This window comes from Neolamprologus brichardi, chromosome 7, assembly GCF_056152115.1.
Source record: "Neolamprologus brichardi isolate AB-2024 chromosome 7, ASM5615211v1, whole genome shotgun sequence".
NCBI lineage: Eukaryota > Metazoa > Chordata > Actinopteri > Cichliformes > Cichlidae > Neolamprologus > Neolamprologus brichardi.
In genome coordinates this window covers 53,628,397-53,654,209 of record NC_142110.1, presented here as the reverse complement: position 1 = coordinate 53,654,209, position 25,813 = coordinate 53,628,397, and the positions used below count along the sequence as shown (strand labels likewise).

The 25,813-nt window shown below is 39.9% G+C and overlaps 3 protein-coding genes across 4 annotated transcripts in view; 2 read left to right on the top strand and 1 right to left on the bottom strand.

Annotated features, from left to right (window-relative positions):
• On the top strand, positions 1–5,368 carry btf3 (basic transcription factor 3). 2 transcript variants are annotated; one of them, XM_006796848.3, is made up of 6 exons: positions 1–63; positions 1,711–1,779; positions 2,114–2,227; positions 2,343–2,544; positions 3,830–3,883; positions 4,832–5,368. In XM_006796848.3, the coding sequence occupies exons 2-6, from the start codon at positions 1,711–1,713 to the stop codon at positions 4,876–4,878; spliced, it is 486 nt and encodes a 161-aa protein (XP_006796911.1). In that variant the 5' UTR covers positions 1–63; the 3' UTR covers positions 4,879–5,368. The 2 variants fall into 2 exon arrangements, with proteins under 2 accessions (XP_006796911.1, XP_006796912.1); XM_006796849.3 differs by having other exon boundaries at positions 7–126.
• Positions 5,369–7,170: 1,802 nt separating this feature from the next.
• Positions 7,171–12,993, bottom strand: ankra2 (ankyrin repeat family A member 2). The gene is made up of 8 exons (XM_006796847.3): positions 12,237–12,993; positions 11,983–12,141; positions 11,816–11,881; positions 10,654–10,751; positions 10,418–10,543; positions 10,255–10,321; positions 10,041–10,121; positions 7,171–8,510 (listed from the first exon to the last, which is right to left on the bottom strand). The coding sequence occupies exons 1-8, from the start codon at positions 12,535–12,537 to the stop codon at positions 8,455–8,457; spliced, it is 954 nt and encodes a 317-aa protein (XP_006796910.1). The 5' UTR covers positions 12,538–12,993; the 3' UTR covers positions 7,171–8,454.
• Positions 12,994–18,851: 5,858 nt separating this feature from the next.
• Positions 18,852–25,813, top strand: part of arhgef28a (Rho guanine nucleotide exchange factor 28a) — a 55,566-nt gene continuing 48,604 nt past the window's right edge. Inside the window, exons 1-2 of the mRNA XM_035910379.2 lie at positions 18,852–18,934; positions 21,324–21,378. Of these exons, the coding sequence (XP_035766272.2) occupies positions 21,346–21,378 (33 nt within the window). The 5' untranslated portion in view covers positions 18,852–18,934; positions 21,324–21,345. The remainder of the gene's footprint in view (positions 18,935–21,323; positions 21,379–25,813) is intronic.

Below are 25,813 nucleotides of genomic sequence, written 5' to 3'. Positions count from 1 at the left end.
CACTTCCTCCCTCCTCTCTCGCTTCCATCTTGCTCCCCGCATGTGTTTGCTGTTAGTTTACAGGTCAGTCAGGAGCTTTAAATACCTTCTTCTCTCCTCTTTTTTCCACTGATCTGACGGCAAGAGGTAAACGAAAGCCTTTTCTGGCTAGATGGCTGAAATCTGCCGTGGTGTGAAGCTAACCGTACTGACGGGCTTGTGAGAGGCTGTGACTGACAGGCCGATAATTTCCCCAGTTAGCTTAGAAGCTAGCAGAAGTTAGCCTGCAAGTTCTGGCACAAAAGCTAAACCACACCTCGTTTCGGTTCAGTGTTCATCAGCTAAAATAGACCTGCTGTTACCGGTGGTGCTTTCGCCTCAATTTATTTGAGCAACAATAACTTAATATTGGTCTACCTTTGGTAGTTCACACTTCAGGGAAAAGGCGTTTGCTAATTAACCTGTGAAGCGAGCAGCGCTTGCTGTGACGCTCACGGCTCCTTTCTGGCTTTTTAAAATGTCTGCTTGCTGTTTTTAATATCTTATTTTACCGCTTGTTACCACAGCCACACCCGCCTTACTTTTGTTTGTTTATTTTCATCTAATTTCCTCACAGGCATGTCTTGCCCAGCACTGTTGTTGTGAATTTTCGCGGCACACAGTATATTTTTTGTGAGTCATTAGCCAAAGTGTATAGTGGGGGGAGAAAACGAAGTTTTGGTTAGAGCCAATTGGTCACGTGGTTAATTAGAGGCCATCAGCAGGTGTGAACGTAATCAACAGAACACGTATTTAATATGACAGTTTCTTAATACGCAAATTTGTGCTATTTAAACAAATGGATCAGTGTACGCAGCTCGGTTTATTAAACATTTAAGTTTACAAAGGCATACAAAAAACAAACAAAACAGAGAAGATAGCTGGAAATGCCAGAGTGGCCTTATTAAATGAAAAATAAGAACAAATACAAACCAAATATTTTGTTTTGTAGATTATTTAGAATAACACCACTGTGTGTGTTTGACCTCCTGTAATTCACGTGGTCACATACACAGGAGTTTGTAAGTCAGGGTTGTCAAACTCTAGGCCTTGCTGTCCTGGAGGTTTTACATATCACCCTGGGTCAACACACCTGAATTAGTTATTACCAGGCCTGTGGAGAACCTTAAGACATGTTGAGGAGGTAATTTGGCCGTTTAAATCAGCTGTTTTGGATCATGGAAGCATCTAAAACTTCCAGGACACCGGCCCTCAAGGCCTGGAGTTCGACACCCCTGTTGTAAGTGCTTGGTTAGCGTTTATTATGTAGGTAAGACGGCCTCTGATCAACACATGGAAGGACCAAAAATACAGTCTGTGTGAGCCAGTCAGTGACTGGACTAGCTAGAGTTAATTTCTAAACAGCAGACTGGGAAGTGACTGTATTTTGCCAGCTGGCTTTTATTAAATCTGGTCAAATGTTAAGACCGAAATGTTTCAAGTCGGTGTCCGGCCAGATAACGCTCTGCCTTAATAATGGGGCAAACCATTATTAATCTTTTTACTGGTGTAGATGAGTATAAAGGTGTCATTTTAACTGCACTGCTGTCTCAGGGTGCTGCTTTCTTATCTGCATGTTGCACTTTATTTTGGTGCCTCCTTTGGGGTGGATTAACTTGTTTTGCTTACTTAGTTTTCGGATAATTACATTTACATACTGACATAATAATATGCAACTTTCCTGCCTTTCAGATGAAAGAAGCAATAATGAATCAAGAAAAACTTGCAAAGTTACAAGCGCAAGTCCGCATCGGTGGAAAGGTAATGCACGCAAAGCAGATCTAGCATCACATGAAAATGGGTAGATTTTTTATTGCAAAGCATTTTCTGAGTGTAAATCTGCTGCTGTCTTCTTTTCCCTTTAAATGTGAATCTAGGAACATTAAACCTGAGCTCAAGCAGCTGAATTTTCTATAGTTAGTTTCTATGACAACCAACAGTTTGATCTATAGTTTTGTTGTATTGCAGCAGTAATTTTAGGCAGCGTTGCGTACAGTATATAAATAGAATAAAAACACCCTCCCTCATTTGGGCATAAAACATCACTCAGGTTATGTTGACTAAGAAACATGTTTGTGCGAATGCCCACATTCAGGGAACAGCTCGCAGAAAGAAGAAGGTGGTCCACAGAACAGCAACCGCAGATGACAAGAAGCTACAGTTCTCCTTAAAGAAACTCGGTGTGAACAACATCTCCGGCATTGAGGAGGTGGGGCATATATCACTCTTGAGTTATCCCTTTGCTTGTGATTTTTCTTACATGCACCAGTACAGATTGTTATTTTTATCACTAAGAATGGGAAATGTGTTTTGATCGGTTCCAGGTCAACATGTTTACAAATCAAGGAACAGTCATCCATTTCAACAATCCCAAAGTGCAGGCCTCCCTCGCAGCCAACACCTTCACCATCACCGGCCACGCTGAGACCAAACAGCTGACTGAGATGCTGCCAGGCATCTTGAACCAGCTGGGAGCAGACAGCTTGACGAGCCTCAGGAGACTCGCCGAGGCTCTGCCCAAGCAAGGTCGGTAGCCTCAAGTTATAATGTAGCGTGTAGTTGACCACACTTTAGACTCTGAGCATGTTTAGTCAGATTTTTAGCGGTTTTCAGATATCCACTTGTTTCTGTTAATCTGACACACATTTTATGGTATCAGCTTCATGTCTGCTTGCACAGCCATTTTTTGTAAGAGTCAATGTTTCTAATGCATAGAAACTGTTAGCCAACTAACAGTAAATCAAAGAAGTAGAGGAAGAATCCTTACTAGCAGTTAGACGCTGAGTCTGTCGTCAACGTCTGACTGCTTGTAAGCTGTCAATCATACAGTGTGGTTAGATCTGATGGTACTGTACTTTAACCCCAGAACAATAATTCTCCGTTTTTAACCCCACCACTTACATCTGGTGACACCAGTATACCAAATAAAACATACCTCCCATCAAATTAAATACAACAATACTTAGCAAACTAAAGACTGAATGCGCATCTGAGATTACAGGTTCACGTCTCTCCTGCAGCTTGTTCTGCAGTTTCAGGTCCGTTGCAGAGTGAAAATGCAATAGTTCTAAAATCTGACTGCAGTGAAGACCACATCTGTGACAACAGAATAAGAAGACTAGCTGTTAATGTTTGTAATCTGTGTTTTGACAGAATTTCCATAGCAGGCTTTGTTGCCACTAGCCGTTCCTAGAAGTCCTGTATGATTTTTTTATTTATTTATTTTAAACCTGCTGCAGCAGACGGCAACACAATCCATCCATTAGCCAATTGAGGGGCTGGAGGCCATTCCAGCTGTTATAGGGCGAGAGGCAGGGAGGACCCTAGGCGGGTTGATACTCTTATCACAGGGCTAACAGAGAGACAGACAACTGTTCTCACTCAAATTCTCACCTATGGGCAAATTAAGCTTATCCAATAATCTAACCCAAATAATTTCATGCCTTTGGACTGTGGGAGGAAGCCGGAGTACCTGGAGAGAACACACAGAGCTCCACGTAGAACAACCCCGGCCAGATGGTGGATTCAAATTTAGAACCTTCTTGCTGTGAGGCAGCAGTGCTCTGTTTAAGTAACTTTTAAAATGTAATCTGCAAGAGAGAAAACCCACGGCCTCATGCGTTATATTTTGCTTGTACCATATTGAACTAGCACTGTGGATAGTTTGGTCCGTGTCCTGGTAAAGTCTCAGTGAAGCCATGAAGAATGCCATCAGTGTGATGGACTGATGAAGCCAGCTGTGTCTGAAAAAAGCTTTGGTTTAATTTGTGGCTACTCTAAGGCTTCTCACAGATCTGTTCTCTTCTTACAGCTGCAGATGGAAAAGCGCCAATTGCTGCAGTAGAAGAAGAAGATGATGTTCCAGGTGAGCAATTTTCATATGTTAAATCCAAGTGTCTGAGCATTTTGCTCCACCACTCAGAATCAAAGACATGGCCGACATTTCTCGAGAAAAATCTGTTTCCCTCACATTACAGATTTTTTGCGGTTCTGTTTGGAAATCCTGCTTTACACTTGTCATTTATTGCTGCGGGATTTTTTTCTTCTTTCTTTCTGTTAGCTAAAAAAAAAAAAGAAAAAATCATGGTGGGTTTGCTTTTCTTTCTGGCTCATAAAAAGGGGTCATATGAAGGGGACTCATCAGTTACTTTTTGACAATGGTGCAGTGCTGGGTTTTGTTTGAATCTCATGTTCTTTGTTTATAGGATTGTAAGATTCAGTTTGCTTTTCTTTGTGAAGAAAATGGACCGAGCACATGAGGTTGCCATTACAATAATCTCAGCTTTTTTTTTTTCCCAGGGCTTCTCTCCCTCCAGCTCGAGCTCTCACTAACGTAACAAACGATTACATATGTACTCTGCAGTTGAAGCCCGATGGCTCAGGGGTTAACATCCATTGCCATCACATTGTTTTTGGAGTTAAGGATTTCTTTTTGTTCTCTCACTGAAGGAACATGTTTGCTCAGACCTTTTGAATTGTTTCCATTTGAACCCCCGACCCTCAGAGCTTTGAGTTGGATAGGTGGGTTTCTCACATTTCACGGGGTAATTGGAGCCAACTTTTTGATGCCCTTTGCTGTCATTTTTACAGCTGCTTTCAGTAGTTATAAGGGCCTCATATGTCGAGCACATTGCCGTCTGTGTGTAGGAGTGGGAGAGATGAGCAAAGAATTGCATTACACAAAGTATCCTGTTTCACATAAACACACACTTCCTGAATTGTTCTCCAGCACCTTTGAGTCACTTGTGCAGATGGGATACGCATTTACTTTCTTCCCCAATCAATCAATTTAATGTCTAATCTTTTGTTTCAGATCTGGTGGAGAATTTCGATGAAGCATCCAAAGATGAGGCCAACTAGAGGGGCTGGGACTCCAGAGTGTTGAAACTTGACAGGACCACGTGGGGCACAAGATGTTGTAATGTCCTTTTTCAAGGGGTGGAAAATTTAACAGTTAAAGTACCTGAGAAGATGGAAAAACACGTCAAATTATTTTTGGCTTGTGAGCATTCTGTAACATGTGCAACACCTGAAAGTACTTGCATACTCTTAAGTGAATTATTTTTGAGTAACTTTTTTTTAGAATAGTACTCTGTGTTAAATCTCGAGTAGCAGTATTTCCGTGAAAGGTATTTTAGTACTCATTCCACCTCCTCTTTGCCACCAGACTTCCTTAATGCTTGATGTGCTGTGTGGTCAGAGTGAGAGAGTGTTTGTAAAAATGTGGTGTTAAAGGCTCACGTTGTCCTTCTGTTTCCTCCATGTTACTGACCCACTAAATCTGTGGCCTCTCTAAAAACACCATATCTGGAATAAACCTTTGCTACTGTCAATAAATAGCTAAAAATTCTGTTTTTGTCTTTTGTGTTCTTGGTCAAGTACAGTTCTACAATTGAAACACTGCAACTGCTCTTCTGTAGCCATTCCCAAACTCTCTGTGAATGGTACTCGTGGCCATTGATCAGTGGTTGTTGATCAATGGTCATGAGAATTTGCATAATTATGACGAAGGAACTGACCTCCCAGCCCATTGTTCCTTCACTGGGCTGGTTTCAGTCATTATGCAAATGTGCTGTTTATAAGATTGGGAAAACCTGCAGTCAGCTGAGACTGAAGTCACTTGGATCAGTGACGAAACGTTTCTCCCACTGAAAACGTCCAGATGAACAGAATCAACTTTTGGAGATTTACTTACCTGGATGATTGAGGATGCATCAAGAAGATGCTCTTCTGTAGATTTGGTGAGAAACCATAAACTGCAGGTTAAACTTGTAACATTGTTTAGTTCCTGTAAGGTCAGGGCAGTTGCAGACATTCTTTGTCTGCAGATAGTAACAGGGAGGTAAAGTATTCAGTAAACTTTAGTATGTTCCACAATTTACACTTATGAAAATGAGGGTAAGAGGCATGTTTTTGCTGGGCGAGTAACGAGGGCTGTCAATCCCTCAGTTTTACTTTATGGTCAAGAAAATGGGGAGGGTGAGTGTGACCGTAAGTGTATATTAGAATACAGTTATAACAACTACAGAATTATCTATGATGACAGAAATATGAAAAAGTCTTGAATCATTATATTTTGCTTCTAAGGAACCATACTTTAATTTTGGTTGAGTGACAAAACTGTCGCGCACTGTTTTTAAGTACTTTACTAGCAGCCTGTTGCAAACACTTTCCCCCCTCCATTTGTTTAGTTGTCTCTATGGAAAATGCCAAAAATAACAATTTAACAGACAGAAAATTGTATTTTTCCAGCAACGCTATGATTCCCAGAGACCTTGGATGAAAACCTTGCATATCTTGGTATGAAGTGTAGCGTGCCCTTAAAGAAATCAGGGAATCTGGACAAGTGGAGGACAAAAATGGCATGCTTAACACATGAGCAGTATCCAGTCCCAATACAAGATCGAAGATATGCATCTGGTCCTTTGTGTCATCCATCTACTTTTCACTGATGCCTCATGAGAGATGGTCAGTATGAAAGTTTGACTTGACAAGCCATACTTAAAAATGATCACTATATACGGAGGAGATTGGGATTTTGATTTCACCATAAAGAACACATCTGGAAACACGGTCATAATCATGGATAGGCCTCCCCAAAGTCCAGACCGCAACAGGGGTCAGCAGTCTGGGATCATCAGCCAACATCCAAGGAGCTTTGGGTGTCTTTCAAGAAGCTGGAGAACTATTTCTGAAGATTACTTAAAAAAACAGAAGCTCCCCTAAGAGAGTTCAGGCTAAGCACAAAGCATGTTGAATAGAAAACTATTTTGAAATGCCACAACAACAAAGATGGTTAAAGATAATTTAGACAACGCTTTAAATAAAAGACCAACGGCCTTTGAAGATGGCTGCTGAAGAGTCAAGATTTGCTTCAAGGACTCTGCTTGTAGCTAAAACTTAGGTCAGAGAGGCAATGCTGATTTCACAATTTTATTTTTAAAAAAGCCATTTTCCAGTTTTGTGAGTAGCTGACGCTGCAATCTGCATGAGCAATTTTGGAAATAAAACATTTTGGATACAAAGAAACAGCAGCTAAATGAAACAATGTGTCAAATTAATTAAACTTGGCAAAATAACAATTTTACCAGCCATTTAGGTGTGTGTTAAAATGATCCAGGGAGGGGGCATCCCAGCAAATCCCCCCCCCCCCCCCCCCCCTCTCTCTCAAACTGACTGAAACGCTGTGGCAGGAGCTTAAAAGAACCATTCATAAACGAATGCCTGCAAATCCCAATAACTGAAGTAAAAGAGAACTACTAAAAGAAGAGTGGGCCAAAATTCCCCCACAATGATGTAACCGCATACAGAAAACAAGCGCCTCAAGTTATTGTTGCAAACAGTGGATCAAACAGACATGTTAAAACTTATTTTCACAACTGTACCTTTCATTTGTAATGAGTATGTTTTTATTTTTTCCCCATTACATTTTATTTGCTTGGTTTTTTTTTTTCCAGAGCATTATGGCCATTGAAGCGTGAAACTCAAATTTTCTAGTGCTTTTCAGGGTAAAATTGTTCAACACAGGCTTTTCTTCCCATCTTATGAACAATATAAAAAGAAAAGCTTCACAGAATCGCAGAATGTGATGCTGTTGGTTGTACTTTCAAAAGTTTGATGTTTAAGTTAAACTGCTTAACTTCATTGACTCTTGCACATCAGATAAATATCTATAATAAACACAAGTATTACTATTTTCATACAAACAGCACCACAGCATTTTTGTGTGTCATTTAATTTTTGTGTGATCTCTTTTAAAATTCACAACACATCTGAACATTTTGTATCACTACACAAAGAAACAAACTGACATCATAACAGTTTAAATTATTAAAATAAATAAATTCAATACATCAAACACAAAGATCTTCAGTAAACGGACCACAAACAGCTTGACAGAGTCATAAAATCTCGTGCCTCAGAAATATCCCGAGTTCAGAGAGTGTGAACGTGAAAATATTACAATAAAATAATGTAATAGAAGATAATAGGTTAGTCTTAGAACACAAAGATGGGCCAAAGGTATTAAATTACAACAACGTAAAAAGTAAGCTCTTTGCTACTTTAGAGCAAAGTCAATTCCAGTCTGCACTGCTCATTTGGCAACATACTACAGGTGGAGGGGAGTGGGTGGTGGGCTGTACTGAAGAACTCAGCATGCTCTTTGACAACCAATCAGTGTACATTGATTGGATATGCAACTCCACAGTCAATGTTGAAAAAAGGAAAAAAGTGCAGAGCTTTAAAGAGGGTTAAAACTGATGTTTCACACACCACAAACCTTCACTTGCATCATGAATAATATGAAGCAACGCTGATGAAATATCTCTTAAGGGAACAAAATACTCCTGCAGGCTGACAGACTGGCCATGCTACATGATTGTCCAGCGCACAGCAGCATCTCTTCAGTATTTGTTCTCCCTCAAGCGCAGCAGTTCACTCTCTGATCCCCATCAATAACTTTAGCAAGTGTGCCTCCATCACCTGTTGAACTAAACAGAGAAACATACACTGAGGTCATTTAACTGAACTGTGGGCTTTGTGGAAACAAATCCTGATTACCGCGATAGTTTAAGCATTAAAAGTGAAAATTAAGAACAATATTTACATTTCCATGTGACCATTCTTCACTCTGAGAAAGGAGAAAGTGTGGATCTGGCAGGAAAAGGCGACTTTGTGTTTATCTTAGCAGACTTTTACTTTTATGGAAACAGCAGCACTGTCAACAAATTCAAATCAAGTTTTACAGGACAAACGCCAGGACACTTACTAATTTTGGGCTTTGGCAGCAGGACAAAACCTAATTTTTTTTGGTAAGTTCATGCCATGACCGAATGATTCATTATAGGGAAAAAAAGAAATCTCAAATCTAATTTCGCTGTCCTCAACCCATAAGGTATCAAGTTTTTACAGAGGGAATATGCCTGTATATATTTCAAGCATCCCCCTCAGAAAAGATCCACCACAAACTATGTGGCAGATATGGAACAACAGCGCTGTGCTGACCAGTTCCAGCACACGCGGTGAATGGAAGATGGCCTCCTTCACTACATCCACGAATCTTCTCTGTGGTCTTCCTCTTTTCCTCCTGCCTGGCTGCTCTATATTAAACATCCTTTGTTCAATTGATCCTCTACCCCTCCTCTGCATGTCCAAACCCTACTCTCTCTAAAGATATTAGCTGAACAGGTAAAATGAAATGACGTCATAACAGTGCCTGGTTGTTTATTCCTTTGTTCCTAGAGTATTTAATGTTCCTAGAGTATTTAAAAGTAGAATGGGAGGCAGAGCCTTCAGTTTTCAGGCCCCTCTTCTGTGGAACCAGCTTCCAGTTTGGATTCGGGAGACAGACACTATCTCTACTTTCAAGATTAGGCTTAAAACCTTCCTTTTTGCTAAAGCATATAGTTAGGGCTGGACCAGGTGACCCTGAATCCTCCCTTAGTTATGCTGCAATAGATGTAGGCTGCCGGGGGATTCCCATGATGCATTGAGTTTTTCCTTTCCAGTCACCTTTCTCACTCACTATGTATTAACAGACCTCTCTGTATTGAATCATATCTGTTATTAATCTCTGTCTCTCTTCCACAGCATGTCTTTTATCCTGTCTTCCTTCTCTCACCCCAACCGGTCGCAGCAGATGGCCGCCCCTCCCTGAGCCTGGTTCTGCCGGAGGTTTCTTCCTGTTAAAAGGGAGTTTTTCCTTCCCACTGTCGCCAAAGTGCTTGCTCATAGGGGGTCATATGATTGTTGGGTTTTTCTCTGTATCTCTGAAGTGCCTTGAGGCAACTTTTGTTGTGATTTGGCGCTATATAAATAAAATTGAATTGAATTGAATTGAATTAAAGAAACACACTCTCTCTCTCATTTTTTATAAATAAAAGTATAGTTCTGGGGTTTGTGCAGCAAACTCTAAAGTTAATACATATTAGAATATAGTCAGGGTTACTCCAGAGACAATTTGGTTACTGAGACTGTTCCAGCATGTTTCTCAGCTGTGTTTTGCTCTTTTTCTCACATACCATTTCGGTGGCCCATGGCTACAGCCATGTCCATCGCATTGAAACCAGAATCTGACTCTATGGTAGGATCAGCACCGCTCTCTGGAAGACATGCAAACATACAAAATTTCAATCACTGTACATCATTTTCTATTAGAACTCAACACAACTGCTTTGCTTACCCTTTAACAAATATGAACACAGATGTTCCTGCAAGTCAAAGATTTCTGCTCACCTAACAAGATTTCAACACAGCGCACATGGTTGCCATGGACAGCGTACAGCAGAGGGGCTCCTCCATTCTAAAAACCCACAGAGATAATAACATTTAATACCAAGATCACAAACTGAGCGGAGGCACTACTTTAAACTAACCACACTTTTTTATAATAACATACCCAGTCATATTCATTGACATCGACTCCACAGTCAATGAGCATCTTCACAATATCTGTGTATCCCTTACTGCAAGCCAAGGACAATGCGCTCTCTCTCCCTTTGGCTAGGAGGTTAGGGTCAGCACCCTACAGCAAAAAGTGTCACAGGATGACAAACAGACAGTAAGTGAAGAAGTCTTGCTCGGATATAATAAACATACAAACAGAATAAAAGGTTTTCAATGAATATTCCATACATTTTGGAGCAGAAACTCCACCACAGCGATTTGTCCGTGTGCAGCTGCCCACATCAGCGGGGTGAAGCCCTCCTCATCTTGCAGATTGATTACAGTCTCTGTTAAAATAAATATGGAAAATAAAACATAATGGTGTATTTAATCTCCATCTACTGGTCTAATTACATTTTTAAACTTTATATTTTGCATACACAAGTAATTATCAAGATTCAATATCTGCTGGTAAACTGATGAAGAACTGTTGTTTTTCTCTTTTATGTGAAGGTGAATTCAATGTCTGAGAAAGAAGGATTTAAAAATTCTGAAAAAGCAGAACCTTTAAACATTTACAGTTAAAAAAAATACACGCTTATCCAACAGCAATGAAAAATAGAATTAGTCTCTTTTGGAGATTTGGAAGAAAAAGGTCGAGTTTCTATTTACTATCCCTACTAATATCTACTTTTAAAGTCTCAGCAGTGAACAAGTTAAATGCCCCGAGAAGCAGCAGATAAAAGGACATATATGAAACAAACTGGAATGAGGCTTGTCTAAAGGCACAAATATAAATAAAGCATCTTCAATATAAGTAGCTGATGTGGACTTAACCTAAACATGTTTAAATGAAAAAGGAATCATTCTTCACTTTTCATGGGAATGTCCAAACATTCATAAATTCTGGAAAGATGTCATCAACTGTCTGTCAGAGGTGTTCAACTTCAACATCCCTCTAAATGCTAAACTGTGCCTGCTGGGAATTTACCCAGTGGGCTTCTGACAAACACAGAAGCACTATGCTGGAAGAGTATGGATGCTCCTTCTATGAAACATGGGATAAAGGAACTTTCAGAATGTATTAGTCTGGAAAGAATAACATTGTTAAAGGAAAATGGAAGAAGTTTGTTCATATGGTTGGTTCATGTACAGTTCACACCTCTGCGAACTAAACATTATAGAAGATTGAAAGTAGACCTAGTCTGTAAAAATGTGGAATCATTTATATTAATTTATGTGTTTCTATTTTAAAGTGTTGCACTTCATTGGTATATAATTTATGCATGCTTAACGGTGTATGTATGACAGTGATGTTTTTGGTTATTACTGTGGTGCAATTTTTCATTTAACTAATTTTGGATGGCTTGAACTCCATGACAACAAAAACTGTAATCCTTTGACAGCCTACCTTGTTCAATCCTGCTAGCCAAAAACACCATCTCCCCTTGGGCTGCCAGCTGATGAATGGATAAAGCTGAAAGGAAACAAATGCATGTGTAACATTTACATTTTAACAATTCCGCTCACATAAAAACAACGAAAGAAACTGAAGTTGAAAGAAATGATGGTACTTACAGTGCACCAGAAGAGGTGTGGAAGACACCTCATTGCCTCGATGTTTATTGGTGAGAGTGGTGGACTGTTTGATTGGCGAGAAATGTTTGGTGGTGGATGGTGTGTAAACATGACGCACTTGTATACCCGGGGAAGGTGAGGTTTGGATGTTGCACTCGGCTGACAGAAGTAAAACACGTTTATTAGTATTGTGTATTCGACACAATCACAAGTTAATCTAAGACGAAGAAACAGGGTTTTGCTTTTTTTCTTACCTTTAAACAAAACGGAAGCCACCTCCAGATCAGAGTTCACCTGATCCTGGATGTTCTTACTGTCCTCCTCGTTGAGCGACTTTACAAATCTTGAGCAAACATTCATGTCGAAGCGGTTGGGTAATATGAATTTGATGCCCATAGCCACATTTTGGGTGTTTGTGTCGTCTGGGCTTGCACCCACCGACTGCTCAGTCTTTATGGCACTCAAGTCAGGCATTACACAGATCCCCTCCATGTCCTCGGAGACCAGAGGGCACTCTGCGGTCCCATCTGAGGCTGACACCGTAACGTTGTCCATCCCCGGATAACTTACTGAGCTTTCACACTGAGGTTAAACGGTGTACTATGCACGCTTGAAACACGGAGGAAATTTATGCTAAAAATCGATGGAAATCAGCACTCTGCGTCAGAGTCATTTTCATTTATCCTCGCCTGCGTACTAAAGGGACACAGAAAAGCCTTGCAAACAACAGCGTGTGAAACATATTAACTAGCAAACAACTGACGGTGGTTAACCAGTACTTAGCATGCTAGCTACTGTTAATGTAACCTTCGGCCCGGTACGCTGTGTATGGAGAACGGATTGCTAACCTTTATACAAATTAACCGCAACTATCAAGAAAGAAATATTTATTTTATAAAATCAATTAATCTAAGTCCATAAGACATTTTTTTCTAGATAAATTCTATGTAAGCGTCGCTCTTTTGTCGGTGTTTTGATAGATTGCACATGCGCAATTGGACGTCTTTTAAACGTCGGTGCATCATCTTTTAAACTCCCCCTAGTAAGTTCCGACCGGAAACTACATCACACAAACAAAATACCAAAGCTGTTATTTAATGGTAGGCCATTTAATTGACGGTCTGTTACAGTTTGAAGCAAAGTTACCATAGTTTTGTATCTTCTATTTATTTTTTATTTTTATTTCATTTAAAAAAATTTTTTAACTCAGTTTAGTTTTAGTTAGTTTACAGAGTGAATTTTCTTATTTTAGCTTTTAATGTTTGAATTTATGTTGAATGTTTGAGTTTATTTAACAAATTATCATATATTAAAAGTGAGGATATTTCCTCTATATCTTTGTTTTATTTGGTTTTATTTGGTTTTCCAAGTTCACAAAATCATTTAGTGAAGTCTGGGGAAAAAAAGGTTATTTATCTAATGCTTCAAATATATTTACCATCTATCCTGTTCACTCAAACAAAATATCCAGTGTGCAGCAGGTTTCTGGGCAGAAATGCCATCTTGATCCTAGAGGTCAGAGGAGAATGGCCAGATTGCTTTGAGCTGTAGACAACAGCCACTCAAACAACCACTTGTTACAACAAATGTATGCAGAAAAACATACATTGAACACAAACACTGAAGCAGATGGTCACAAGACCACAATTGGCGCTGCTCCTATCAGCTAAAACCAGGAATCAAAGGCTGCAGTTGTCACAGTCTGTGGATTATAGAGACTGGATGTAGAGAAAAGGACCCACATGCAGTCGTGTGGAGGTAGCCAGAATAAAACAAAAAGTGAGCCCCTTTTCTGTTCACAAAAGAGCAAAGTGGCCATAATCCAAAAAGTGAAACATAAATCCAAAAAGGGGAAACTGAAAACTACAGTATAACCACTAGGAAACACACTCATGCTGAAAACCACCAGGGGCAAGAGAGACAGGAACAGAAACACATGGTCTGACACAGGACAATGGGGGGCTGTATATGTGCAGAAGGGCAGTTAAGGGAAGCGGAGACAGCTACATTACACTTTAAAGTAACTAGGAGGTGCAAGCTAGAGCAAGTACACCAAGAATACATGAAACATACATGAATACCTGAAATATAAACATTAAACAAACCAGGAATCAGAACAGAATATTCAAATAAACACTAGAAAGTCCAAAAACTCTGAACCACTGGGTCAAATCCCCCAATACCATGACAACAATTTGCACAGGCAGGCTCATCAAAATTGGACAACAGAAAATTGAAAAAGTGCTGCCTCATCTGATGAGTCTCGATGTCATCTGTGAATTTTGGAGGGTAGGGTCAGAATTTGGCATAAAAGAGTATGGATCCCATTCATCCTGCCTTGGAGCAACGGTTCAGGCTGCTGATGGTGATGGAGTAATGGTGTCGGGGGATATTTTCTTGGCACACTTTGGGCCCCTTAGGACCAGATGAGCATCATTTAAACACCACCAGCCTGCCTGAGTATTGTTGCTGAACATCTCAGCCCATTTATAAAGACAGTGTAACCCATCTGCTGATGCCTGCTGCCATCAGAATAACACACAAAATCCCAAAACTCAGATCATCTCAAATTTGTTCCTTGAATACACCACTGAGTTCACTGTACTCAAACGGCTTCCACAGTCAGCACCTCTCAGCACACAGTACAGCACCTTTGGGATGTGGTGAAATGGAAGATTGGTGTTGTGGATGTGCAGCCCACAAATCTGCAGCAACATGTGTGCTGATGTCATGTTAATATGGACCAAATTCTCTGAGGAATGGTTCCAGCACTTTTTTGACTTTGAAGAATTAAATCAGTTCCAAAGGCAGAAGTGGGTCCAACCCAGTACTAGCAAGGTGCACCTAATAAAATGCTTAGTTTGCATATGTCTTTGGTTCAAGCTAAAGTCTAAGAGAAATTAATCCCACCTTGTGGATGCATGTTCTAAATAATATTCAAATTATATAATTAAATAGGGGCTTATGTGAGAAAAGCTACAAAAGCTGAAGAATTTGAGCTTGTTTACTTATTCCTTTTAAACTGTTTGCTACACTAATGACAGGGAATTCAAATGTCCTGCCAATCGTGGTTATTTTCATAGCAAGGTCAACCTCACAACACAATAATCCGATTTAAAGGCCGCAACAACTATTTCCTCAGAATGAGTGAAATCCTTTTATTCAGAAATAAATATGGAATGATCCTTCCCCCCCGTCCCCCCTTTCTCGTGTTATGTTGTTTGTTTCACAATCTGTGTATTTCCATATCTTGCTTCCTTGCTTGCTGTCGATGTTCTGAAAGCGTTTGTGTTCTTTGACTTTCTCTGTTTGTTTTGCAAAGTAGAGATTTCTTAATGGTGTGATTAGGCTTTGGAGGATAAACAGTATTTAAGTCCCTGCAGTATTTATCCCTGCGGTCCTAAATAGAAGGTTTAATAGTGTTTTTACTGTATAATTTCTTTAAAAAAAAAAAATCAGACTAACTGCCTGGTATCCATGCCAGCAGCTTTTCTCTAATGCTTCTGTGAGCAATGTTTACTGCTGGTTGATGGCTAATTCCTCACTCATGATTATGCAGTGTTTGAGTTAAACTTGGTAATCTATCACCGTGTTAAACTGCAAAGACACAGACATTACAAATTCTGTGAGAGAAAACAAATACAGTTATTTGAATTATTGCCTTTGAAACCCCTGAATGATTTTTTGAAATGCTTTACATATTTAAGAAATCAGAGGAGGATTTGGAGATTGAAGTTATGATTCAAAATCTGTTTTCATTGGACTGTAACTGAAATGTCTTTTCAGCTGGGGAAAAAAAGGCTTCATTGAAACAGTGTGATGGCAGCTGCGCTGGGACAGAAACCCTTCTTGTTTTGTTGTTTTAATTGTTTTAGGAAAGTGCTTTTGTATCTAAAATATTAGCGCCTTTGTTTCCTGTTGTTTTGAAGTAAAAAAGTGATGGCGATGCTTCTCCCGAGGCCTTTTTGTTCTGTTGGTTTTGTTTCTTCAAGCTTCTAATGAGGAGGTCAAGGGTCCTGGGATGTCCATGAAGTTGCTCCAACAACACCAGGGGGTCTTGATGGAAAAAAAAAAAAACCCTTCCAGGTCAGTTGCACTGAGGAAGCTGTGCCTTGTTAAATGTGACTCAGTGAACCTCAGTTTTTGTGTACCGCTCTTGCCATCTAAAGGAAACGGGAATTGCATGCAGAAAATACAGCAGATTACTGCACCTTAACTACTTTGGAATTTAGTGTATGACATTACAGAGGATGGAAAAGCCTCCTGCACAAGTGTTGTTTATTTTAGTCACTTCTTGGTTACACCAGCAGATGGCACCATAGTCTTATGAATTCTGAAATCGGAGCTTGAACTTGAGGGAGGCTTTGTTCTTCTTTCAAACTTTCTATAATCCTTTGATCATCCAATTAAGCAAGACAGCACTTTTTGGTGGACAGGGTGAAATTAACTGATATTGCCAACTGTGTGAAAGCTGGACCGTCTTTTTAGTTCATCTGCTGCTCATTATTAGTTAGTGGGGGAACAGGGTTTACGAGTGACCAGGGAGCAGGAATTGTGGGAAAGTTGTCTTCTTTTTGTGTTTCTTATTAATGTAAAATGTCAATATAAATTGCCCTCCTCTGTGTGCAACTAAGATGAGAATCCAGCTGAGAATGAAAGAGGTCTTTTCCCCCCCGAGCCAGTTAAAAAGTAAGTATAGAGTCCCTAGTTCTTTTTTCATAAAAAAGAAAATAACTCCTAAAGTAGATCGTGCAAAAATCACCAATCAGCTTACATATTAAATGTGAGTTATGCTTGATACACCTGATGTCACTACATAAAACAGCTGTAGAGCCACATTTATTGAGTCAATAGTTCATGCTAAAATACTAAAAAGAAGAAGAATCATCTCAAAGTCCAGAAAGGCCCTTTCATTTTTACTTTTCCCTCATGCACCTGCCGATGTAAAAAGTCTTGAATAATCAGGCCTCATGTTATCGTAAAGACCTCAAAGTAGCACATCACCTCTGTAGAGCACTTTACACTCAGCCTGTGAGCTTACTTGTGGTTTTAGAGTATTTAAAAGAACAATGGGAGGCAGAGCCTTCAGCTTTCAGGCCCCTCTTCTGTGGAACCAGCTCCCAGTTTGGATTTGGGAGACAGGCACATCTCTACTTTTAAGATTTGGCATAAAACTTTCCTTTTTGATAAAGCATATAGTTCAGGTGACCCTAAACCCTCCCTTAGTAATGCTGCAATAGATCTAGCCTACTTGGGTTTCCCACAATGCACTGAGTATTTCTTCTTTATTCACCTTTTTTCACTGTCAGTGTGTTTATACATCACTTTGCATTGAGCCTAGTTTTGCTGGAGTTTTCTTCCTGGTTTCTTCCTTGGCAACAGTGGAAAGGAGGTTTTCCTTCCCATTGTTGCCAAGTGCTTACTTATAGGAGGTCATCTGATTGCTGGAGTTTCCTCTCTACTATTGTAGGATCTTTACCTTACAATATAAATGGGGTTTGTGGTTGTGATTTGGCACTACATAAATGAAATTAAACTGAATTGAACTGAACTGAAAGCTCGCCTTGATTGATGAGTATACATCAGTATATAAGATTTGTTTCAGCTGATATTGGCCATGTTGTCTGAAGTTGGCTATTGGCAAACAACATGGAATTTATCAGTGTAAGGTCATGACCATTCATACATCCAGTCTAGCTTATAATATTAATAACACATTAGAATTCTGAGAAACACACTTCTTGTGTGTGTATTTATACTATATTTATTACCACGTTAGCTAATGCCAAAAGTAGCCACACCAAAGTGCTAAAATACTCAGTGAGAGACTGTATTACAAATACAAAGTAAAAGTACAACAACTGGACTTTACTGTATCAGCCTGCCTGGTATTTAAAAGATCCAGTATCCCTATCAAGGACGTACACTCTATCTATCCAACTCAAGAAGAAGCTCAAAGAATAGTGATGTGGCATGTTAATGTTGTATTAATGTGTAAGGTGCATTTTAACACTGGGGCTGATAAAGTGGAGCATTTTTTTTTCCAAGGTTAATAATAATTAAAGTGTGGAAGAAGTGTAGTAGAATAAAAATGTGCTTTAATCACTTTGCATTCTTTCCAGTTATTATTAATCTCTAGCTCTCTTCCATCTGTCTCCCTCCCCTTGCCCCCAGCAGGTAGCAGCAGATGGCTGTCCTTCCCTGAGCCTAATTCTGGATGAGGTTTCTTCCAATTAAAAGGGAGTTTTTCCTTCCCACTGTTGCCACGTGCTTGCTTGAACAAGGTCATCTGATGGTTGGGGCTTTGTATTACTGTAGAGTCTTTACCTTAGAATATAAAGTCCCTTGAGGCGACTATTGTGTGAGAAAATGTAGCTGAACTGAAGTGAATTGAATTGACTTTGTACTTACAATCTTTTCACCGCTACTGCTGTGGTTTCTTTGTACTCGGTCACAGTGACATCACTCAGGCTGATCTCTGATTGGAGAAAATTAAAATGATAAACACTAAATACAGGAGCTCAGTTAAAGGAAATGTCAAATAAAGCATTAAATGTCATTATGAGTTCCCTATGCTGGGGACGTTACATTTATAGAGACGGAATTAAGCACATGTCGCCACGTTTGGCCCTGCCTCCCGGAGAGGTTTCACTCATGCTGCCCGGTCCTTGAAGGGGTGGACCAAAAAAAAAAAAAAGAAAAAAAAAAGGACAGGCAGCAAAGGAAAAGGAAAATCATTGGCGACACCTGCAGACTCCTAACCTGCTCTCTCTCGGAGCAAAAACATGGAAACCTGAAAGAGGCGGAAAGAAACTCATTCGGAATAAAAGGTGCATTAATAAAGTATGTTTATTAGTCACAACTACTACGCGGAGCAGAAGCGAGCGGCTCAAACACTTTCCAAATAGACTCCCGGAGCGAGAAAGCGGAGGGAGGGAGGAAAGCGCAGCAGGTAATGGGAAGCTGATTCATCCTCACTCGGAAAAGTTCCGTTTCACGCAGATTTTCATTAAAGCTTAAAGGAAGGAGCAGTGTGCAGACAGCGAAACTGTTTTCATGCACTTTTTAATTTTTGTATATATTTTTTTTACTTGTTAATTGTTCACGTGAGGCGTGGATGGAGTGAAACGCTGGTGCGTTCACAGGTAAAAGGCAAAACGCGCGTTTTCCCCTGTCTATGTTGTCTATTCAAACCCGCTGTTGTGATCCCGGAGAGATATAAATGATGTGTTTACTGACTGTATTTGACTGTTAAGTGCAGGGGTTTCGCTTCCTACTGACAGTAGCAGTGGAGATCATTTATTGTTCATAGGAGTGCTCACAATGTGTGCGGTCCCCCGTTTTCACTTCTTTGTGTGGCTGCTCCGTGCATTAGTGTGAAAGCGAGGTGGTTTTCCTCTAAGTAATACCTTAAATTCTGAGTCTGATAACTCTAATTTACGGAGACACTCATAAGTCGTCATACATCATTCATGAATTTTTGAGCTCTTTTATTAAGTTTAAATACGTCATGTTGAAAAGTGTGGAGTTATGCAGTTGTCATTCACTGTGTGAATAAAAATGCTTTCGACAGCCTGTTTTTGCAGCTTGCCATGTGAACGGAAATTAAATAGTTTAACCGTGCGTCATCTGAAAAAGGGCTGATGAAGACAGGGTTTACATACTCCCATCTATGTATGTCAAAATGCTTTCCAAATGCTTTTTGACAGCGTGCGGTTATGTGTAATCTTTTTTCTGTTTTCTCACGCTCTGTTCTGGCGTGCCTGGCCACGACTCATATCAGGTTTCTCCTTCATACTGAACAGTCAGACTGAGGACAATGAATGACACTAATGCTTCGCATAGTATTAGAAAAAAATAGACAATAAACGTTGGGTTTAAAGTTAATCCTCTGATGGTGGTGTGCCTTACTTTGGTTTCCTGGTCATCCAATCCTTGTTTTCACCTGCAGTCTATTCAAAAGTTGTTTTTGAGCTTGTGAAGCTCAGGTGAGGTCTTCCTTCTGTGTTTGGATGTGAATCTTGTTTTGAACTTTCTATAAAGGGAAGATGAGCAGAACAATCGCATTTGTGGGCATTTAAAAAAAAATCTGTAATAGGATAGATTAACCATCATTAGTTGTACATCACAGTAGTGTAATCCTATGGATATAAGTAAAAAAAACTTATTTCACCCATTGATGTGCAAATCGATTTATAATTTCTATGTAGTCTTTTTTTCTTTTTGATATCCTGTCTTTCTCCATTAAATTTAAACTACCATCAGAATTAGATCCTGCTCTATTCTTAAAAATGTAGCTAGAAATTAAAATAATCATTTCCACCACTGTAAATGAATTGACCTGCCCACCTTTCCTTTACGTACTTTTATATGGAAGAAGTGGCATAATCAAAAAATATTCAACAATCATTAAAATATGTGTATTGAAATGAAAGCCGAGAAGAGTATTCAGTTAATAAATTAATAAACATTAAAGCATGATTCCTGCTTTTGGATGGTTAAAAAAAAACAACAACACAATTTTAACCATAATTTCTTGAAAAGTGTGAAAACTTGCATACTGGTAGATTTTTTTTAAAGGTTCATCTTTTAAAAGCAGGAAGTACTTAATCTACCCAAAACTACAGCTGTTTTTTCATCATGGTTACCATAAAAAAATCCTCAATATTTTAGCCAGGACATTCATGTGGCTTACTTTCTACAATTAAATGAAAATGTTCCTAAAATAAAATCATGGCTACAGTTTATTCATGCAAGGGAGCCATTTATGGGTTAGGGTTACATTAACATTCGGCTCATTTAATGGAATTTTTGCCTGTTTGGGACATGCAAAAAGTCTGCAGAGCCACAAGGCCTGCTGGATGTGCCCCAGCTGATGCAGATGAGTGTCTAGACAAAGCGCAGCCTGCTGTGCAGCTTTGAAGTCATGCACTATTCACAGCTGAGACTGAAGTCACAGTGGATCAGGTGTGTGCTGATGATACAGTTACCCTTTCTACCACGGCTGTATCCTGTCTGAAGGCTATTGTTTTTCCATTCACGCAGGCAGGGCAATATCAGCGAACTAAGCCCTATAAGAGTCTTTATCTTACTCACCTCAGGAAATGTTTTGAAACGTGGCACACAAAAATAGCAAGCGATCTCTTGGTCCTGACTTTGGGAGACGGTGGGGCTAAGAGGAGGGTCAGATCTTGGAGGTTAAAGTTTCACGTCAAACAATAACACAAGTGCAATAAATTTCGTGCAACATTCAATGCTTCAGTTGTAGCATGGCTATAGGTTACATTAGGCGGTGCTGTTATTAACCCGATGTCATAGTAACACCTCTGTTTTGTCTCCAGGTCTTTGGTGGATGGAGAGAAAATGGACGTGAACCAGAGGGAGGTGCCTTTATATGTAAGTGACTACCTCCTTTGCTTGTGTGTGTCTGAGGTGTTTGCATAATGCAGGGTTGTCAAACTTATTCTGCATGATGGAAAGATGCTGTAGTAAATAAAATAAATTGTCATTGGTCATTGCCCAGACTCTCTTGCAACTGCAAAATTGAAAGTCTTTATTAATATACAGAAAAAGTTTTATTTATTTTTCTGTGGACCCATTGTAAAAACAGAAATTTCTACAGGTGATAGTAAAAATTAAAAACAGAAGATTTTCTGTTCAAGTTTATCTATTTATTACTCTGGTGTAATATGAACAACAATGGCAATGTGGGGTGGGGTGTGTGGGTGGGTGGGGTATCTTTATCAGTAAGAAAAGCTGTAAAACTTAAGAAAACACAGTTGAAAGTACAAAATCTATGCCCTCTTTCATATACTCCAAAGCCATCAAGTGGCCCAGATTGAGGTCTTTGCCGGGCTGATACTGACCCCAAGGCCTTATGTTTCAGCAGAAGTGTTTCCCTCCAGCTATCCTCCTCCTCTCTCAGTCCTGACTCTCTCTGTGTGCACTGGTTGACTAGTGAGCCTTGTGTCGCAGGTGAAACCCAACCCAGCAGGGTTTCAGTCCCTGGGGAAGCCAGGCTCTACACAGCCGCCCACCACATGACAAGGGCTTCTGAAAGCATGGCTCCCATAGTGAACATGGGACTAAGAATAACAGAGTATTCTTGGCTCTTTAAAAACTACTGATTACACAAGTTTAAAAAAAATGTGGATTTTCTTTTCTAAAATTGTCAAATTATTGTCTTTTCAACTTTTTTTGTTTTAACTTTTGGACGTTTTAGTTTTGTTTCGCCATCTCTTTCTCTCTTTTCCTTTTTGCCTCTTTCACTCTCTCTCTGCCTATTCTCCTGTAAATGTGGAAGCCTGGGTGGGCCAGTCACTGAAGCGTTGCCAGATTTCTGGTAAGCGGAGTGTCTGCTTGTTTTGCTGTGTCACCAGTTTGAGAGAGGGATGGTGATGGGGGTGGGGGTCGCTTCGAAATCGTTGCCTCCATTCGCTCACAGAATCTGATGGAGGGCCGGTCTCGAGGCCCAGACATGTGAATCATTATGGGCGCTAGAACTTACACATACTAAGAGGAAGTGGTGTCTCCACCCTCAGAGGACACAGCTGAACAGGAGCAACTCTCAGGACTGAATGAGATCCAGATTTCAATGCTGGGCTTTGTGTAGACAAGCTGTGGCACACTGCTGTGATATAAAGACTACTATTGTAGCATGCCTAGTAAAGTTTTATGGCGCACCTCCACGCACGCAACACAGTGTCATGCCCATAGCAAATACTGATGGACGAGATCAATGGAGAAGTGGCTGCCATGAGTTGGATGGAAAAAGTGTTGGGAGTTCCTGTGTGGAAGGAGATTTTATTGAGCTGTAGTTTAGCTTCAGGTTCATGCGAAAGTCATTTTGTTTGTCCAGGTGCATGACTGAATTAAACTTATGCCCCTGAAAGAAGAATGTGTGGCCACGTTGGTGAAATGGAAAGTGCAATTTTACCACAGCAGAGGCTGAACTAACTACGTTTCCAGCTGTAGCAACACCAGCAGCTTGCTTCTTTCTTGGTTTGCCACCACATTCGTTCATACTTAAGGATCTGAAACTATTAATGAAGCTTAAATGTGATAAACTAGACAGCAGATTTTAAAAAATCCCAAAATTCTGCTGTTACTGCTATTATATAGAAATCTGCTTGACATATTTGTGTTCTGGAGGGGTAAATAGTAATTTTTAACATTTTTTGTACATTATTTTATATTTTCCAGGTCATTTTAGTTTATCTAAATCTGTGGATTGCCAAATAAGGTGGTAAATAGGGTAACCATAACAACTGCTTAACATCAGGATGTTAGCAGTGCTGTTGTGATCAAGTTAGCATAACAGCGTTAATGTTTATCTTAAGATGTTATGTCCAAGTGTTTGACCAATCCTGGATTTTTGTTGCCAAGGTTAGAGCTGAGCAGGGATTTTAAGACAGACACTGACACAATATTCAATATGCCGGCCAATAGTTTTTGGCTTTCAGAAATGAAACATAAATAAATTTCCCTAACATTTGTTATGTGCAGTTATTTATTTACACATTTATGCTGTGTCTGACTCTGCTTGGATCACGTGGTTGTTATGTTTGTGGTCTTCCAAACATATGTGGTTCCAGCAAGGAAGTTGCAAAGTGCCTCTGCTGGACAAACTATGCAATGTTAACATTCATAACATAGCTGAAGGGTGTTTTCACCTGGTTCCCTTTGTATTTTAAACTTGAATTTACTGGCTATTATAAATGCAGATACCAATTGATTGGCAAATAGCTAATATTGACAGGTGATAATAAGAATAACCCAGGTTGATCCTGATACCATTATGGTACATTTTGTTGAAAAACAATTCTTTAAAATGGGCTTCATTTTTGTAATCTGGATTATTTTCTGTGAAAACGCTTTTGTATTGGCACATGTCAACATACCTGGCAGGACGATACATCTGTTATAGGCCAGTATCAGTTGTTAATATCAGCATATACTCACACATACACTTTATTAGAATAGAATAGCCTTTTGTCATTGTACAACAAAATTGTGGTTAAATATTTTTCTAGCAGAGGAAGGTTTTGAGCCATCGACCTCTGGGTTATGGGCCCAGCACACTTCCACTGCGCCACTCTGCTTGGGACTCAGTCTCACAATCCCTAATTTAGGGATTAGGTCACTGGGGCTACAGTACGCTAGGTACACTTGGTCAACTGCTCATTAATCCAAAAAGCAACTCAGGACATGTAAACATGGTTAAGATGACCTGCTCGGTTTGAGCATCAGAACTGGGGAGGCAGGTGATCAGACTGGTTGTTTGGTTGTAACCCAGCGGCCCCCAACCCCCGGGCCACGAGAGTTAAGGCTCGATTGTTAAACTTATGGTTTTCAGGGTTTTTTTCAGTTTTTATTGTTATTTTTTTAAATCGTTTTTTCCCTGGGTCTTTTCCCGTGTGTTATGAATACATCCTCCTTTTTTGGTACCGGTACTGATTTTATTTTGTTGTTTTTATTTGCGACACCTTAAAGGCCGGTCTGTGAAAATATTGTTGGACAAAAAAACGGTCCGTGGCCCAAAAAAGGTTGGGGACCGCTAGTTTAACCTACAACATGAAGAATTAAAGCTTTTCTGAAGGCAAAAGGGGTCCAACTTAATAGGAAGGTGTACTAAGTAAAGTGGCTGGTGAATGCATTGTTGGGCTCTACTTAAACCAGTGCACATCTGCTTGCAAGGCTCTTTTTTTTCCTTAACAGCAGCTTTTATCTCAGCGCTGTACTGCCACATTTTGACAAATGAAGATAGATTGGGTGTCCCCTTATTATAATGTTTGTTAGATTGCGAGTGTGGTTTGTGTAGTGTAATGGTGGTTTCCTTTAAACTAGCAGGTATGTGTGTGTGTAATGGTTTATGGGTTTTTTTTCCCCTTTAAGTGCTGTGATGATTGTGTTTGCTTTTCACATGTCAAACCAACAGAAAGACTCACGTTTCCAAATATTTATTGATGCGGAACAAGAAAGTTGGCCATAAAGGATAAAACAACATTACTTCACCAAATAGACACGCTCTCCTATTACAGCTGCTTTCTCAGATGTCCTAATTATTCATTTCAGTACTTCTTGAGAATATTATGTAACAGCTAGTCTACCGACAGGACTTTTCTTTGAGATGAATGGTTGTGGCACTGCACCAGCCCCTTTTGACATGTAGACTAGTTATTAGTATCCCATTTGCACAGCAGATTAAATCAGAGGTATGTGTCTCAGCTGAGCATGAGAAAAGGCCTTCAGCACTAGCTGGTTGTCACTCTCAAGACTCTGGAGTTTATGTTAGTTCAGACGTGAACAGCCCATAGTGTCGCTATGGTAGTGTGTGACGTACTGTCACATACTTGTGGTTGGACAATTGTTTTGCTTAATGTAATGCCTTTGTGTGTGAACGTTCATGAGCATATCATCTTAGAGCATGTGGAAGTAAGTGGAACGGTGGCCTCTGTTGTTCTTTGATCAAATTAAATAGGCTATGAGGGTTTATAGTGACTCTATGATTATAGCAGACTCTATCGCACAGTGCAGGTTTTCTTAATGATACCAAATGTTATTTGTGTTGGTTATTAAACTGAAATAACTATGCTTGAGAGCTGACATCAATAGGTCTTTGCACTGAGGGGAGCTAACTGTTATTGGAGCTGTTTTTGTTGTTGCGGTGGCACTGATCTTACTCCCCTGACGTCACCCGTGTGATAGACTCAGGAGATCATGGCAAAGAGCTGTAGAGCTGACAACTACAGGTTTCCTGGAGACCGGGCAGCAGATTTGATGTTGTTTTTCCTCCCACCCCCTACATTGAATGGACAATAACATGCGGAGG

Coding starts and splice junctions, on each gene's coding strand:
- btf3 (XM_006796848.3), top strand. CDS start 1,711: ATGAAAGAAGCAATAATGAATCAAGAAAAACTTGCAAAGTTACAAGCG. Junction 1,780..2,113: donor AAGTCCGCATCGGTGGAAAG/GTAATGCACGCA, acceptor GCCCACATTCAG/GGAACAGCTCGCAGAAAGAA. Junction 2,228..2,342: donor ACATCTCCGGCATTGAGGAG/GTGGGGCATATA, acceptor GATCGGTTCCAG/GTCAACATGTTTACAAATCA.
- ankra2 (XM_006796847.3), bottom strand. CDS start 12,537: ATGGACAACGTTACGGTGTCAGCCTCAGATGGGACCGCAGAGTGCCCT. Junction 10,322..10,417: donor ATGTCAATGAATATGACTGG/GTATGTTATTAT, acceptor GTGGGTTTTTAG/AATGGAGGAGCCCCTCTGCT. Junction 10,122..10,254: donor CTGTGTTGAAATCTTGTTAG/GTGAGCAGAAAT, acceptor CATGTCTTCCAG/AGAGCGGTGCTGATCCTACC.